General features: G+C 49.9%; 1 protein-coding gene across 1 annotated transcript; it reads right to left on the reverse strand.

Annotated features, from left to right (window-relative positions):
* Positions 1-1,329: 1,329 nt before the first annotated feature.
* MTNR1B (melatonin receptor 1B) lies at positions 1,330-13,913 on the reverse strand (the record flags this gene model as incomplete). Its single annotated transcript, XM_038569334.1, is given in 4 exon segments — positions 1,330-1,396; positions 1,398-1,685; positions 2,019-2,532; positions 13,781-13,913. Coding segments are annotated over 4 exon segments (1,002 nt in total), but the record flags the coding sequence as incomplete, so codon positions are not given.
* Positions 13,914-16,627: the final 2,714 nt, after the last annotated feature.

The following is a 16,627-nucleotide window of genomic DNA, read 5'->3' on the forward strand; positions in this document are numbered from 1 at the left end:
CATGCCAAGGTGTGGGCTGGGGGCAGAAATGGGATGCTGCTGTCAGACAGACTTGAGTTCCGTGAACTCAGGAAATCATTTCGTGTCTTGAGTTTTAGTTTCTTACTATAAATAGAGATAAAGATACATTTGCAAAGAGTTCTGTAAGGATTAAATGAGATAATGTATATCAAGCACTTCCCCCAGTGCCCGGTACAAAGCAAACACCCAATAAATGTCAGCAGGTACTTACTATTCATTAACAGGAGGGCAGGCAACATGCCTTTGTTTCTCCTGCGGGACCCGGCCCACAGAGGAGTCAGTCATGTGCATGGAACAGAAGAAGGAAGCTAAATCTGTTGGTGCTAAATGCAGACCTGAGGCGCCTGCAAATACAAAGCCTGTGGGTGTACCTGCCCTTCACCCACCTCCACACACCCTTTCCCCACTCGCTTCCCTCTACTTTCTGTCTTTGTGCAGCACCTCTTCTCTCCTTCAAGATTATCTTTTGTGTAGTAAGAATAATAATACAGTTAGCCATCACTGAGTGGCTAGCTGTAGGTCAGGCACTGTCCTCAGCTCTTCACCTGTGTTATCCCACCGAGTCCTCACAGTGGCCCTGAGGGGCAGTCACTGGCATGCTCTCCACGGTAAGGTGAGTCGACCGAGCAATACAGAGGTCAGGGGCCTGCCGCCAAGTCACACAGCTTGAACGTGGTGGAGAAGCCAGGCAGACTTCGTGCTCCAGATACCTGAGGAGTTTGTGTGTGTGTATGTGTGTATAGGGTGGCTGTGGTGGTGGTGCTGTGTGCAGTGTAAATGTGGTGGTGTGTGTGCGCATGTGTATGCATGTGTCAGGAGAGTCAATGAGGGACAGCACACAACTTGCCCTCTGCACCACGCCAGTGCCCTGTCACCCCTGCAGAGCCACCTAGCTCCCAGCACTACAAATTCCTATTGCCCTCTGGGGAAAACTGAGAAAGCAGCAAGGAGGCTGCAAAGCAGGAAGAGAGAACAGCTCATAAGGAGTCACTGACTTCTTCTGCCCCAAGCCTGTCTTCAATCTATCCCTTCCCGGATGATGTATACACCAAGCCCCGTGCACTGAGAGTGTCTGCGAGGGCCGGTGCTGCACTCACTGCAACGTGGCCCCAGTACCTGTAGGCATCCCCTGGTCAGCCTGAACCAACGATGCCAACGGGCTTCCTTTCCACAGGATGAAGTTCCACAAGCTCCCTGCTGACTGTCATATGAACAGAACAGCGTAGCCAAGGGGGCTGCCTCATCTCACCCATGCAGCAGATCCCCTCCTACCATTTCATGAATCTTGTGCCCAGCTGGTGATGCAGACTAGAGACTGTCTACCTTGACAAGGTTCTGGGCATTAACAACAGGCAGAGCTTGGTTCTGAGGCCCAGGCCCGGCTGCCTTTAGAAGCATCCCGAAAGCAATGCCGAGGGTTCCAGAGGGCCGAGGCAATCTTCTTGTATTCCCTGCGGAAGTTCTGGTTCAGAAGCCCATAGACTATGGCATTAAGGCGGCTGTTAAAATAAGCCAGGAAGTAGCTAGTGACAAAGAGTCCCTCTGGGACCTGGGGAGCTATTTCTTCTGGGTTGATGGCCACAGCGAGGCCAATGCAGTTCAGCGGGGCCCAGCAGATAGCGAAGATTACGAACACCACGAACATGGTTAGAAAGCTCCGGATGGAAGGACAAACATTATATGTTCTCATTCATTTGGGGAATATAAATAATAGTGAAAGGGAAAATAAGGGAAGGGAGAAGAAATGTGTGGGAAATATCAGAAAGGGAGACAGAACGTAAAGACTGCTAACTCTGGGAAACGAACTAGGGGTGGTAGAAGGGGAGGAGGGCGGGGGGTGGGAGTGAATGGGTGACGGGCACTGGGTGTTATTCTGTATGTTAGTAAATTGAACACCAATAAAAAAAATAAATAAATAAAATAAAATAAAATAAAATAAAATATCTCTATTAAGAGAAAAAAAAAAAAAAAAAAAAAAAAAAAGAAAGCTCCGGATGTTGCTGGGCCTCAGGCGCAGCTTGGGCTCTGACTTGACCTTCTTGCGGGCCTGGAGCACCAGCAGCCAGATGCGCAGGTAACAGAAGGACACGACGGTGATGGGGAGGAGGAAGTGAATGACTACCACTGCCACTGTGTACTGGGCGCTGGCCGTCTGGATGAAGGTGCAGGAGTAGATGCGTGGGTCGTACTCCAGGGACCCCATGAGAAAGTTGGGCAACACGGCTGCCAGGGTAAGGAGCCAGATGAGGCAGATGTAGAGGGAAGTGTGCCAGCGCCGGCAGATCTGGTGGTAGGCCACGCTGCGGCAGATGTAGCAGTAGCGGTTAATGGCAATGGCAGTGATGTTGAAGACAGAGCCAATGACACTCAGGCCCATCACGAAGGCACTGGCCTTGCAGTGCACCTCCCCCAAGGCCCAGCCATCGTGGAAGATGGCCACGAGGGTTAGTGGGTACGGGTACAAGACCACCATGAGGTCAGCCAATGCCAGACTCACCAAGAACAAATTACCTAGAGCAGATAATAGGGAGCAAAAGTCAGCAAGAGACCCCACAATTTCAAGTCTGTAGACTCTCCCACCCGTTATCCAGTTACCTTTACCCAGCTACTTAAACGTAACTATGGTACTGTTAGCATTGGGGTTGGAGACCTAGGGGCTTTCAGAGACTTGGAGTTCCAGGTGCATCTCAGGCTACTGGCTCTGTGACTCAGGCGCTCCAATGCTCCAAGCCTCACTCTTCTCATTTGTAGAATGGGAATAATGATTCCTACTTTATACCATAGCTGTGAGAATCAAATAATGGTGCAAAGTCCTTGGGGACACAAGCAGGCGTTCATAAGTGATAACTGTTTTCACAATAGGCAGATACTCCGGGCCTTTGTATCATTTAAGCCCCAGCAAAGACTCTAAGGGAGAAGAACCAGAAAATCAGGAAAGTGGATTCACTAGCACCCATCTTTGCCCATAATCTCACCTTCCTGCAAATCTCTCTTGCCAGTCTCCGTTTGTGCCTTCTCCCCCACTGGTCAACAGGCTACTTCTAAGTGTCTTTGATTCAATTTTCTGAATGTGAATTTCATTTTGCAGGTGGATAGAATAAAGGTTTCAGAGTAGGAACCACGTGTTCTGTAATTCCCCTGTCTGTCTAGTCGGGGCCTACACTCACAGCCACGCCACCATGCCGCCACGTTGCCGTGCCACCATGTTGGCAGACACCTGGCCTGGTGGCATACTGTCCAGTCCTGAGGAGTCTCACAGCCTCCAGTGGCCTCCCTGCTTTGCCTGCACATTCTCCAGCTTTTTGAACTGCCTCCCTCCTCTGAATGGAATGTTCTCTAGCCAGAGAGAGCCTCTGGAAACCACACCATCCATTGATCAATATGCTTCAGGCATGTTTGGGGCCAGAATTCTAGGGAAGAGACAGGGCTAAATCCAAAAGAACATATTTCTATTTCTAAAGCATTTGGATTCTAAAACAAACACTGACTCATGAATAAAGCACCAAGAATCTGAAGGCATGGCCAAAATCAAGCTCAGAGCACTAGAAGCTCTGTCCCTGATGCTACTCGTTTCATTCACCAAGTGTAACTGAGCTCCTACTACATGCTCCGAGCATCAGGCAGACGGAAAGGCTCCCAGGATGCAGCAATCAGAGAGGCCAGGCGGTGGTCTGGCTTTAAGGGGTTACAGAAGAAGGGAGGCTCAGAGCCACCAGGCTGGGGGGGCCCCCTGAGCCAGATGTTCAGGTGAGGTAGACTCCACAATAACAGTTATAAGCCTACAAGGTAGAGGAAGGGCTGCTCCCAGCCGTCCCCTGTTCCCACACACACTCATTTACCGCATCTCAAAGAAGATTCCACAGGATGCGCTCCACGTGGGGGTGGGAACACGGAAGATCCACAGGCAGCCTTCCTGAAGGGCCCGTTTCAGCCTCAGAGGCTTGCAGTCGACCTCGCTCAGAACCAAGAGAAAAGAAGTCTGTCAGCGTCCTGGGACTTGTCAGGATCTACCTCCTCCTGCAGCAGAGCTCGGTGGGGGCCCAAGGCGGACTGGCTGGAACAGGAAGGACACCGTTGAACAGTTAGAGTACTAACAAGGTGGTGAGCTTACCTGTCTCGAGAGGCAGGCTGTGAAGCAGTCCTGTCTCAGGTTCAACTGCTAGCTTCCTTCCCGCTCAACGATTTTAGGGATCTATTTACTCGGTGGGGGTAAAGAAGCCCCCCCTCCCATTCTTTCCACTTGGTACAGCCAGGCAAGAAAGGCACATCTGAGGGCCTGCTCGAGGTGTGGAGGGGGCCTCTTGCTTTTCCATTTACTTCCCAGTTCTATTTGCTACCTCCACTGGTGGCTGTCAGCCTCTGGCCCCACCAGGGCTCAAGGTGGTGACGTATTTCCTCACTTGAAGTTCCAGTTCTCAGCTGGATCAGGAGCTCCTGTCTCTTCCCAGAATTTTCAGTGGCTTTCTGACATTTGGAAGTGGTGCTGGAAGCTGGAATGACCCGGGTAGTCCCAGTTCTGCCACTTTGAAGTTGGGCACGTTTCTGAACTTCTTTCTCCATGACTGTTCTTTGATCAGTTCCCTCCTTTTCTTTGGGGACCCTCTTTCCTTTTCCTTACACGCATTCCACTTGGTTATTTCTGTGAGGAAAATCACTTCTCCCCAACATAGGAAGATGGGTCTCCTTGAGTAAGGGAGAGGCAGGGCTAGGTAGGGGGCCATGGAATCAGGTTAATAAAAAAAAAACTCCCAAAATGTGGAAATGAAAGGAAACCAGAGATAAATCAACCGGACCATCCTGTCCCAGGTGTCAGAGGTGGGGTCTTGTTATAACAGCTACTTGTGACCAACAAAGAATTACCGGACCCTAAAAAGGAAGTAAGCCATTGAAGGTGTCATCACTAGTCCTTCCTCAATGGTGATATCAATAGAGATATTAAAAGGATTTAGTTCCCTGGTTGGCTTTCAATAAAAGACCAACTCTATAAGCCCCCCATGGCAACCTGTCTGGATCCCCCTCACTCCTGAGAGCTTTTTCTGTATCCTCGCTTCATAAATTTCTATTGCTTTACTCACCTTCCTTTGTCTGAGAGATTCATTCTTCAACTCTGAGAGGCAAGAACCAAGCTCCTGCATCATCTACAGGGCCTCTGGGCTCCTGGTTGAGCAGCAAACAGGCTTTTAGCACTTGCAAGCACGTGCAGAGAGAGTCAAGGGCTGCTGGGAGCCGGTGCCAACTCAGCCAGCTGTTTCCCCCGAAAGCCAGTCAAGCTCCGCTGTGTTAATGTGGCTCATCCCCTAATCATGCCCCAGAGGCTGGCAAACAGCTTGTAAATAGTGGGAAGAACACATTCAACTCCGCGTAGAGAGTGATTCAATTACTCTCCCCTATTACTCCGGCTGTTCCTAAAAGGCTGAAATCAACCAGTTCCTGCTGTAGGTTCATCTGCCCAGACATCGTACTCTCTCCCAGATTTCTTGTCACCATTCCAAATTAGGCAAATAAAATTCTTGTTCTGTCCCCCATCTGCAAGAAGCCAGGTCCTATCTGGATGGTAGTCAAGGGAGAACTTGTTCTCTATCCATCTCTCCCCCAGACAGGTGAGAAATCCATCAGGAGGCGCACAACCCTGCTCATCCTCCTATGCACACGCTTCTGATGAATATTCATGTCACAAGTCCTGGCGTGACTTATTTCCATCTGCCTCCACCAGACAGGGTGGATTAGTGGAGACAGCCTTCAACAACAGGCCTTTGTTCACTAATATGGAATTCCCTCTTAACATTCATACACAGAGCACATCTCTCTCTCCACATGCAACCACCAGAATCCCCATCCCTCCCTCCTCACTTCCTCTTTCTTTTTTTCCAGGACATCTATTTCTTAACAAGGATCTGGTAACCCTGGAGGGTATAAGGGGTGTAGGGGGACGGGGACCCAGCAAGCCTTGAGTTATCTAGTCTTCATCCGATAGAATTCCAGAAGGTAAAGCCACCTCCATCCTTGCTCGTCCTCCCTGTGCCCTACCCTGCAGGCCCAGAAAAAGAGTTTATAGAATGTAAATTGTCCTTGGTCACTGAGCTAAAAGCCAGTGTAGAAATAGTCATGGAGTCATTTTCTCTACAAATATTTCTGAGTATCTACTAGGTACTAGCTCTGCCTTTGCCAGAGCCGAGGGAGGCATGGGGGGCACGAGAGACACACTCCCTCCCCTTCCAAAGCTAGAGGTCTCACAGGAGTCAATTAAACCAATAAAAACAAGACTTGCAAAGGTTACAACAAGGAATTCAACAGGTAAGCTATCATTGCTAATAGGTTTAAACTTCCTGTGCCTCAGGCCCTTCTTCCATCTTTTACCTATTCAAACATACAATACACTTCCTGAGTGCCTACCTATCTGGAGGGCACAATGATGGTCAAAAAGATGGCCCCTGCTGCTGAGATTGCGGCCAGGGGAAGTAGACAGAGAAATGGGCCCTCTGGTGTGCCAGAGAGCCAGGGGGTGGGGTGTGGGGGTGTGGGGGTGTGGGGGGGTGTGGGGGGGTGTGGGGGGGGGGGGGGTGGGGGGGGTGGGGGGTGGGGGGGGGCTGGGATAAGGGAACAGTGAGGAAGACCTAGGATGGTGTCAGAATGGAGACAGTGGCAGGAGATGGGGCTGGCCAGGCAAGAGAGTTCATCAAGGGGCTATACAAAATCCCAAAGACTCTGCTGGCCAGCAGCCTGCTTCCTTCCTAGAATGGCTGTTTTCCTCCAAAGGGATTTGGATGGGATGAGCCCAGGAAATAACTATTAACCCCCAAATGAAAGTGGAATATTTTCATTAGTTACCTTCTGGGGGAAAGCATTTGAAATCACTGAGCAGATCATTTGTTAAAAACTTGATTGCCTTACAAATAAATACTAAAACAGGGATCCCTGGGATCAGTGGTTTGGCGCCTGCCTTGGGCCCAGGGCGTCATCCTGGGGTCCCGGGTGGAGTCCTCCCCTGCAGGGAGCCTGCTTCTCCCTCTGTCTAGGTCTCTGCCTCTCTCTGTGTCTCTCATGAATAAATAAATAAAATCTTTGAGAAAAAGAAAATCTTAGAGAATGTGGATGAATCATATAAGGGCCAAGCTGAAATATAACTTTGCTTTAACTGAACATGAAAAGGCCTGCTAAGCAAGCTAACTGTGTAAAAAACACGATGGGAGTATTTCAACCACTTAAAAGAAGAGAATGTATTTAAAAGCATAAGCACCTATTTTTCTTAAAACTGAGATGCCTATTACAAATTATCCTTCCATAATCATCAAAAGAGATCATTTTGAGACTCTTACAATATCATTTTATTATTTCAATTACACTTTATACTAACAACAAAACCATAATTGGTATAGCACCCTAAAAGTTTATAATGTGCCTTTTACATAAATTGACTGAATTTTTTTCTCACAAGTACCCTATAGGGTGAATCCCATGTTTCCATTTCAAGAAACTGACACTCAGCTTACGTGAATTGCCTACGGCCATAACAGAGAAAGAGAAAGAAGAGAGACAGGAGGAAATCAGGGAAAAGAAATGTCAAGGGCAAAGGTGTAGAGTTTCTTAGTCATCCACCAAAGTGAGAAACAACAGGAAAGTGCACCATTTAACCTGGCAGTTAGGAGGTCAGGAGTGGTATTAGCAAGGGCATGGTTCTGTCCAGCTGGAGGATAAGCTTGTGTACAGAAGGTTCTCTCCCCATCGGCTTTTCCCCATCGGCTTTGACTTCAAGAGAAGGAAAGAAATGGAATGGGACTTGCAAAAGGATATCCCTTTGATGGAGAGGTTGTACAGTCTTTTTTCTTTTTCTTTTCTCTTCCTGTCTTCTCAATGGGAGAGACTTTTATCTGGCATGTAAGAAGCACATAGTAATATTAGCTGTTGTTTATTACTGTTGCTTTTATATTATTTGTTGTGTAGAAAGAATGAGAAAGACTCTGAATGTTGGACTCCAATTCCCCAGGAGATAAGATAGGAGAAGTCACAGTGCTGGGAGGACAATGAAGAAGGCAGGATGTTGCCCTAGGGTGAAACCCCCCCAAGTGCCGAGGACTCTGCTTCTCAACTCCTTAAATTCTACTCTTTCAACAATAAGTATTTTAAATTGTAAGACCTTAGAGTAGCACTGGTATCTTCAGAGTTTTGACATATCATGCTAAATACAGACCCCCCAATTTCTGAGTGAAAAAGGCAACCTAATACGAAAGTCTTCATGGCCCTGGGCTACTGAGAACTACGTGGGAGGAATTAAAGAGGATTATGAGCTTTCCTGATTGTTCAGCTAAAGACATAATCATGGGATTTAAAACATGCTCCTCTTTGCTTGGTGAGGAGATAAAGTATTCCAAGTAGAAGCCTGAAGTTGGAGAGCTTAAGCCACATCAGCAACGGAGTCCAAGTTAGCCCTGTTTGGTCTTTAGCTGATAACAAGCGCTCCAAACCCCCACAGGCTGAGCGGGTCAAAAGACACCTGTCACCAGGCGGCGTCTTCCCGAGCGGTAGGATAAAACTTAGATGAAGTGGGTACCATCTTACCCCATCACGCCTGGAGCACAGGGACTGTGGATCTAGTAAGTATTTCCTCCAAGCCTTCCAAGAGCCTTTGTCCAGAGCTGGTCTATTTATTCATCCCTTACACCCCTAGTCAACAAGTTGGGGGAGGAGGTGGACTCTGCGCCAATCTGACCCGAGACGCTGAACACCTGCTGAGCTGAAAACTCTCATCGGGAAGCCTGCAATGCAGTCACTGTTTCCAGGCAAAAGATGCAGAGTGAGCATCCCTGGGTGCCTGAAGAACTGGGCAGACTATGGCCGAGGACCTGCGTGTCCAGCAACCAAATCCTCCACATTTTCTTGGGAAATCCTAATGTCAAGTGTTTCACATCCTTTCTCTTACGGATCACCCAACTGCCCTAGCAGTCGCTTCACACCCACTCACTCACAGCACCTCCCCCATAGCCTCTAACTCAGATGCAGCACAAGAATCCATCATCAGACTCCGGCTCCTGAGCATTGCCTGGGAAATCAGCCCCTGAGCCCACAGGCCGGGAGCACCTGATGCTGTTGGGCTTTCCCCTCTGCTAACGGAGATTAATATTTTTTAATGATTTGTCCATTTATTTTTGAGAGACACAGAGAGAGAGAGAGGCAGAGACACAGGCAGAGGGAGGAGCAGGCTCCATGCAGGGAGCCCGACGTGGGACTCATCCTGGGTCTCCAGGATCATGCCCTGGGCTGAAGGCGGCGCCAAACTGCTAAGCCACCTGGGCTGCCCTAACAGAGATTAATTTGATCGATCTTACAGTAAGGACATGTTTCTCTCAGCTCTCTTCTGTGTGGCCAACTGTCTGGATGTCGAAGGTAATGGCAGGAGGCTCACCTACATGCAGCTCAAAGGTCGCACTCTCAGACCAGACCGGCAAGGGCCAAACTCCCAGAGGAAGCACAGAGGCACAATCCGGGAGAGGCCTGGCATAGCTGGAGACTGCTGGCCACACAGGAGCAAGTGGGGCAGGCCTCTCTGTGCAGAGGATCCAGTCAGCTTTCAAGGAGAAGAGTGAGGTGTACTGCGGGCTTTGGGTGCTGGAAGCAGTTCAGTTCCTCAAGAACCCTGTGGATGGGGGCACTTGGGTGGCTCAGTGGTTGAGTGTCTGCCTTTGGCTCAGGGTGTGATCTGGAGTCCTGGGATCCAGTCCCACAGCAGACTCCCTGCATGGAGGCTGCTTCTCCCTCTGCTGATGTCTCTGCCTTTCTCTGTGTGTCTCTCATGAATAAATAAACAAAATCTTTTGAAGAAGAAGAAGAAGAAGGAGGAGGAGGAGGAGGAGGAGGAGGAGAATATCGAAGACTAATGAAAGCGTCATACCTCTTCTCCTCGACCCTCCTCCTCCTCCGACTCCTCTCTCCTGCTTATTCTTCTTTTCTTCTTCCTCTCTTCTTTCTTCTTCTTCCTCCTCCTCTCCTCCCCTCCCTCTCTCCTCCTCTTCTCTTCTCCTCTTCTCTTCTCTTCTTCGTTCCTCCTCCGCTCCTCCTCCTCCCCTCCTCCTCCTCTCTCTCTCGCTTCTTCTTCTCTTCCTCTTCTTCTTTCTTCTCTCCTTCCGCCTCCTCCTCCTCCTCCTCCTCCTCCTCCGCCTCCCACCTCCTCCTCTTCTCTTCTCTCTTTCTTCTTCTTCTTCCTCCTCTCTTCTTGTGCTTCTTCTTCGGAGGAGCGGAAGAAGAAGAAGAAGAAGAAGCAGCAGCAGCCTGCGGATGGCAGAGGCAGTGCTGGCATCTGTAACTGAGGCTGCCCTCCCCGTGATGTAACATTTATTCTGCCCCACTGCTTTCCTGCTTTCTATGATCAATTTGTCGCAACGGATTGGTATTTATTTCTTACTGTGAACTTGGCTCTGTGGACAGAAATGGAATAGAAGTCTCAGCTTTGGACAGATTCGCAGTCCCATAGGGAGAGAGAGAAATGAACAATAGCACAGTGAGGTGGGTGCTGCCCGGGGAGGGTGCGTGGAAGCCCCAGGAGGGAGATGGTCCCCACGCCCTATTTGGTCTTAATGAGCAAGGTCAACAACCACACGGGGGAGTTGGGGAAGGGGTCTGAAGGAGATGTTCACTGGCAGAAAAGAGGCAAGATGAGGCTGTGTATAGGAGTCCAATCCGGACTGTGTGGGTGTGGCAGTTGGTCAAAAGCAGGATAAGAGGAGGGAGACAAGGTTGTCCTGTTAGGCGGGTGAGTTATGGAGAAGGGCTATGTGAGTAGAGCTCTGGAGTCTGATGATGCTCTACAGACAGACAGCAGTCACTGATGGCAGTGACCCCCACCAGTGGGAACACCCATGGGAGGAGGGAGCAGGGACACCTGACTGGACACTATGGACATAGTTCATTCAAGATGTGGTGAGCATGTAAAGGGAGGCAGTGCCAGTAAGGAGGGCAGGAAAGGGGAATATTGGGAGATACTATAAGGCAAAAATCACAGGGACTTGGGGAATGAAGGAAGCAGGAATGATACCCAGGGATCAGGCATCTAAGAGAGGAGGAGAAGGAGATCCAAAAACTGGAGCATCAGGTCAGCCAAAGGAATGAAAGTTTCCAAGGAGGGAGTGAGCCTGAAGATCACACACTGCACAGAGGGACATTTTGGACGCCAGTCTCCAGATCTACCCCCCACTTCACCTCATACTAGCACAGCTCTCTCTCTCTCTCAAATAAATAAATAAAATCTTAAAAAAATATATATAATATCAAGGTACGATTTTTTTTTTAACACTGGAAGCTCTTGTGTATGTGTGTGCCTGTGTGTGTACCTGTGTGTGCATGCGTGTGTGTGTGGGGGGTGTGCGTGTGTGGGCTAAAGGGGAAGGTTCCAAAAAAGCAGGGAGAGGAAGTGATAACCGGAAAACACAGAGATTATTCTTGGCTGAGTCTAGACCAGGGCAAGCATGGTCATGCAGGCACAAGAAATATCTTCAGACCCTATCAAAAGAGCCCTAAATAGGACAGGTCCCCAGGAAGCACACACTAAAGAGTGAAATGCCTGGTCTTACACCTGGTTTTACCTTCCAAGTTGGGTCAATGCCCTGAATCTGTCTCCCACTTTCCCTCCATCCTGCCCTGTCTTTCTCTTGTGCCATCTCTGGAAAAGTCAACCCAACACATGCAGCAAGAGGAGCTGCAGATGGGACAATTAATCTAACCCCTTACTCTGCTGTCAGGATCACCCCTGTTGTGGATGACAAGAGGAACTGCATTTGTAATAGTCAAGTGATGGATGCTGTCGTCCGCTAAGAAAGGTGTATGATCTTAATATGGGCTGTGTGCCTTGGCTGTGGAACCTGTGAGTGTTCTCACTGCCACATTCCTATCTTCTTAATATGATGAACTAAGAAACCAGACTTAATTACAAAAAGGTCTGAGATGAGAGTTTCTTAAAGTCACTCTAAACTCTCAGTAGAGAGACTTGATTCCTAGTGGAATGAGGGTACATTCCAAGTGCTATTCGTTTTTAAGCACCTTTTGAAGTCTCACTCTGCCAAGGTTTAACGGAAGTCAATAGTTAGGATTTTTCATGACCGTTATCAATAAAGCCTGTGGTCAAATAAAAACTGGTTCAATTGCCATGACTGGAGCAGCCACCGATGTGTCAGGGATAATGTCACGTAGCTATGCTGTTAGATTTTGTTACTGGTTCTGGGCTGCAGCAGACTCAACAGGAGGCAGGAAGGATAGGACAGGAGATGTACCAGCGATTCAATGCTCATCACCCACCCGGGCCACGCTCCCCAAACAGCAAGGTTTCTGTGAGCCCCTTAGGAACACAGAAGAGGCCAGCCCTCCTGGGAATGGAGGAGGCGAGCGATGCCTGGGTGCCTCATGTAAAATGAAGCAGCACTCACCCCCTCCTCCATCGCCTCTCCAACAGCAAGCAGCCCAAATTACGGACCAGGGAACCACGGCCCACCCGGTTGGTTAGTCGGAGAGAGGAGTGGCCGGTGTCAGAACCTTGACGCCCGCGTCCTGCCTCCCTTCTGCCTCTCTGTGTAGGAGACACATATTTGAGGCTGCTGCAAAGGAACGATGCAATTAAAAGTATCAAATACAACTTTCCACTAACTGTAGGGCTTTTTCCTAATATATAAGCTTTTTAGTCAAAGGACATAACAATATCTTGAAAGGGGTGTTCCAGATGATACGAACCATCGCCACTGCAATGACTTGAGTTAGAAAGCTTATTTCTGCTTCATATATTGTTTCCCACATTATGAAAGAAGCTCATATATATTTTTTTGTTTGCCCTTTAGATACAAGCACTGGAGTCAGAGAGCCCCACAAAATATATATACCCCTTTACTACGACTGGCCTTTCTGAATGGTGTGGTGCTTTAGAAAAGCACAGTTGAACTACACACCTGGCTTTCTCCTGCTGTCTGTTCTCTATGATTCACTCTAATATTGGCGTTGTCCCTAAGGCTCAAACTAGGAAATTACAAATTGACAAACAGGGTATTTAGCTTCCCTTGGCTGAACCGGTCAGCATGCTCCAGTGACCCCTCAGGGTCAGAGTCCAGAGACTCCCTCCATCTGGTTTTGTTCCCTCACAGACCTGAGGAATGGAAAAGCTTCAGCTTATTTCATTTCAATGAGAGGGGCACGGAGAAGGAAAAATCACTTTTCTGGTTTGCAGCACCGTTTTTACCAAACCATTATTTTAATCTTCATTTAATGCCCTGAACTCCATCTTGAGAAAAGACCACCTTTTCCCAAAGCAATGTAGCTCCACCCAAAGCAGAGCCTGCGGATTTCTGCACCTGTACTCTCTCGGCTGGAAATGGGTCTTCAGGTGACCTGGAGATCAATTCGACACAAAACTCCCTGGAGGGCTTCAGGATCTCAGCACCCACGGGGGGGGGGGGGGGGGGGGGGTTAAAGATCCTGGGATTCCTGTGGCCAGGTAGGGTTCCACGTGCACCGCATAAGCTGGGGCGCCGCGCGGGTGACAGCGGCTTCCAGGCGCCCCCAGGGGGCGGGCGCCGCGCTGCAGAGCGCAGGACTCCCGCGGGCACAGGCGCGACAGGCGCCCCGGGGCGGCGCGGGGAGGCGGGCCAGAGCCGCACGTCGGGAAAGGCGGCAGCTGCCCCTAACTTCTGAGCTCAGGACCGAAGCCGGGGACGAGGTTCGGCAAAGGGAGCGGGGCGGCCGGGAAGGAGAGCGGGGCCGGCGGAGGGTCGGCCGGGCGCGGGCGGGCGCCCCCCCGCGTTCCGGGGCCTGCGGTTCCCGAGCACCGACAGGATGACCAGGAGGTTGCCCACGACGTCGGCCGCCGAGCGGACCACGAGCACCGCGGACAGCGCGGCCGGACGGTCCCGGGGGCCCGCGCCCCGCCCCCGCCCCCGCCCCCGCCAGCCCCGCCCCCGCCAGCCCCGCGCCCTGCCAGCCCCGCCCCCCGCCCGCTCGCCTCGCGGCTCCTGGACACCGAGCGGTTCCCGGCATCGCGACGGTCCCCGCCGTGCCCTGGGGGCGCCCCGGGGCGGGGGAGGGAGGAGGCGCCGAGAGGAGGCAACCAGGCGGGGGCGGAGCGCGGGGGGCTGCAGGCGCGGGAGGACGTGGGGTGCGGGCGCAGTCGGAGGGCTGCGGCGCTCCTCCCTCTCTCCCTCCCTCCCTCCCTCCTCGGCGGTGGCTGACCCAGGAGAGGCTACGACCCAAGACCGGCCCGTGGCTGGCTCAGCTCAGGCCTCAATTCCCGAGAGCACCTCCCGCACCCGAGATCCCAGAGCCGCTCCTCGCCTCACCCCCAGGAGAGGCTGTGCCCAGGAAGTGGCACCCAGGCGTGCCGACTGGAGAAGGTGCTGCGGTGGGGACCTGCCGACCTGTGCTTAGAAGGGCAAGGTTTGAGGCCCCTACGGGGGCTGTGCAGCTCCAAAGAGAACGTGGCCCCCCGGGGTATGGGAACAGATCCCAGGGCAAAGTAGGGCAGAGGAGAAGAGCAAGTCCTTGCTATTTATTTATCGAGCACTTGTTGATCTTGGGAGACACTGATGTCTCTGCTCTGTCCTCTTTATCCTGAAGACGTCTTTCGTTTTCTTAAGATTATTTATTTATTCATGAGAGACACAGAGAGAGGCAGAGGCAGAGGGAGAAGCAGGCTCCCTGCAGGGGAGCCAGATGTGGGACTCGATCCCAGATCATGATCCGAGCCAAAGGCAGATGCTCAACCACTGAGCCACCCAGGCATCCGTTAAAGATGTCTTTAAGCCAAGACACCTACTGATACATGAACATCTATTCAGATATAACAATCCTCAAATAGATGTGTAGTCAATACTGGTGGTAATTATAATGTGGTTTTGGAGGGCTTTGGAACAAAAAGAAGAGTAAAACGTGACTACTGGAAAGAAAGAACTAAGATGCTTTTTATTTAAACTGTTTGAGCACTTGCTCTGATCAAAGCAAAAGCTAACCTCTTCTGAGGGTGAATCTTATGCCAAGCAGTGTCCTAGCACCTTTCACATCAATAAAACCACTAAAATCGAAATGATTGACAATTTTAAATTTGAGGAAGAGGTGAAGCACCTGGATACATTGCTTTCATGAGAATGCAAAATGGTATAACCGCTTTAAAGAGCTGTTTGATAGTTTCTTACACCATCCTATGACCAGAATGGAGATAAATATGAAACACATGTCCACCAAAAAAAAGACTCATTGCCAGGATGTCTGGAGCAACTTTAATGATAGTAGCCTAAAACAGCCCAAATATCCATGAATTAGTGGACAAATTGTGTACATTCATACATGGAATACCATTCAGCAATAAAAACTACTGATCTACACAACATGGATTAATCTCAAAAATACTGCATTGAACAAAAGAAGGTGGACACAAAAGAGAACATACTCTAGAGTTCATTTATATGAAGTCAAAAGGTGAGGAAAATTAGCTTATGGTGATTTATGCCTGTAAGGGTAAGGATTGACCAGGACAGAGGGCAAAATAAATTTCTGAGGTGCTATTTGTATGTTATCTTATGTAAATATAATATGTGTATTTTCTGTAAATTACACTCTCCCACTTCCATCCTATCCCAGCCCCCAAGAAGCAAAAACATAAAGGAAGAGTGCAGGGGAAAGGGAGGGGATGATTCAGGAGAAGGATGTGATTATTGGAGAACAAACTCCTTGAGAAATGAGCCCATCCCAAGCCCAAGGAAGGAATATTATTGTTAGCAAGGAGAGGCTACACCCCCAGGACCGAAAGGAAGCAGAAGTCAGGCACAAAGTCCAAAGAGTTTCTCGATTGGTGTGAGAAAATGAGGGAGCTGCCCCTGGCTGCTCTTGGCTCAAGGGGTTTGAGGCTACCTCATTAGCCAAGATTTGAGGGAAAGAATGTGGGAGGTTTGAAGACAGGAGAAGGTATAATATGTCATTTCAGAAAATAAGTACACTAACTAGGAGCCGTGGCAGATGTGTCAGGAGAGCCAATACCCCTGAGCAGCTTCAGATCATGGCTTTAAGTGAAGCCAGGCAGCCTCATGGGGTGGTTGTCAATCAGCAACTTGGATCTGCTCAGGACAGGTACTGGGGGTTGGGGGGGGTGTCTTCAGCTGAGATTGGCGATTGTCGGCAAGGAGTAACAGAAGGAAGTGAAAGGCATGATGGGAAGGTCGACGCTAGGATCTACATTAAATGAAGGATGCTGAGAAAACAGGTGGAGGGTAGGGGTGAGCAGGCTGATGGGCTGTGAGACAGAGATGGGATCAAGGGATTGGAGGGGCTGAATTCAAAGAACTGTGGTGGGTGAACTTGAAAAAATAGGTTGTGATATTGAGAGAGTGGCTTGTTTGAAACTTGCCTGAGATTTCTTAGGAGTGCAGATTCTGTTGAAGTGAGGGCTCTCGGTGGGGTGATGTGGCTAGAGGAAGGCGAGGGAAAGTTCATTGGAAATGAGAAGGTCAAGGAACCGAGAAGCCCAAGCGTGGGTATCGTGGTGGTGAGAGAAAAGGGAAAGTGAGTCAGGGGGTGAATCCCAGGGAATGGAGAGAAATGACCAGCCAGTTGGTAAGAAAGGTGCAGGAAAAAGGAGAGACAGGGAGAC

This window comes from Canis lupus, chromosome 21 (assembly GCF_011100685.1).
Source record: "Canis lupus familiaris isolate Mischka breed German Shepherd chromosome 21, alternate assembly UU_Cfam_GSD_1.0, whole genome shotgun sequence".
NCBI lineage: Eukaryota > Metazoa > Chordata > Mammalia > Carnivora > Canidae > Canis > Canis lupus.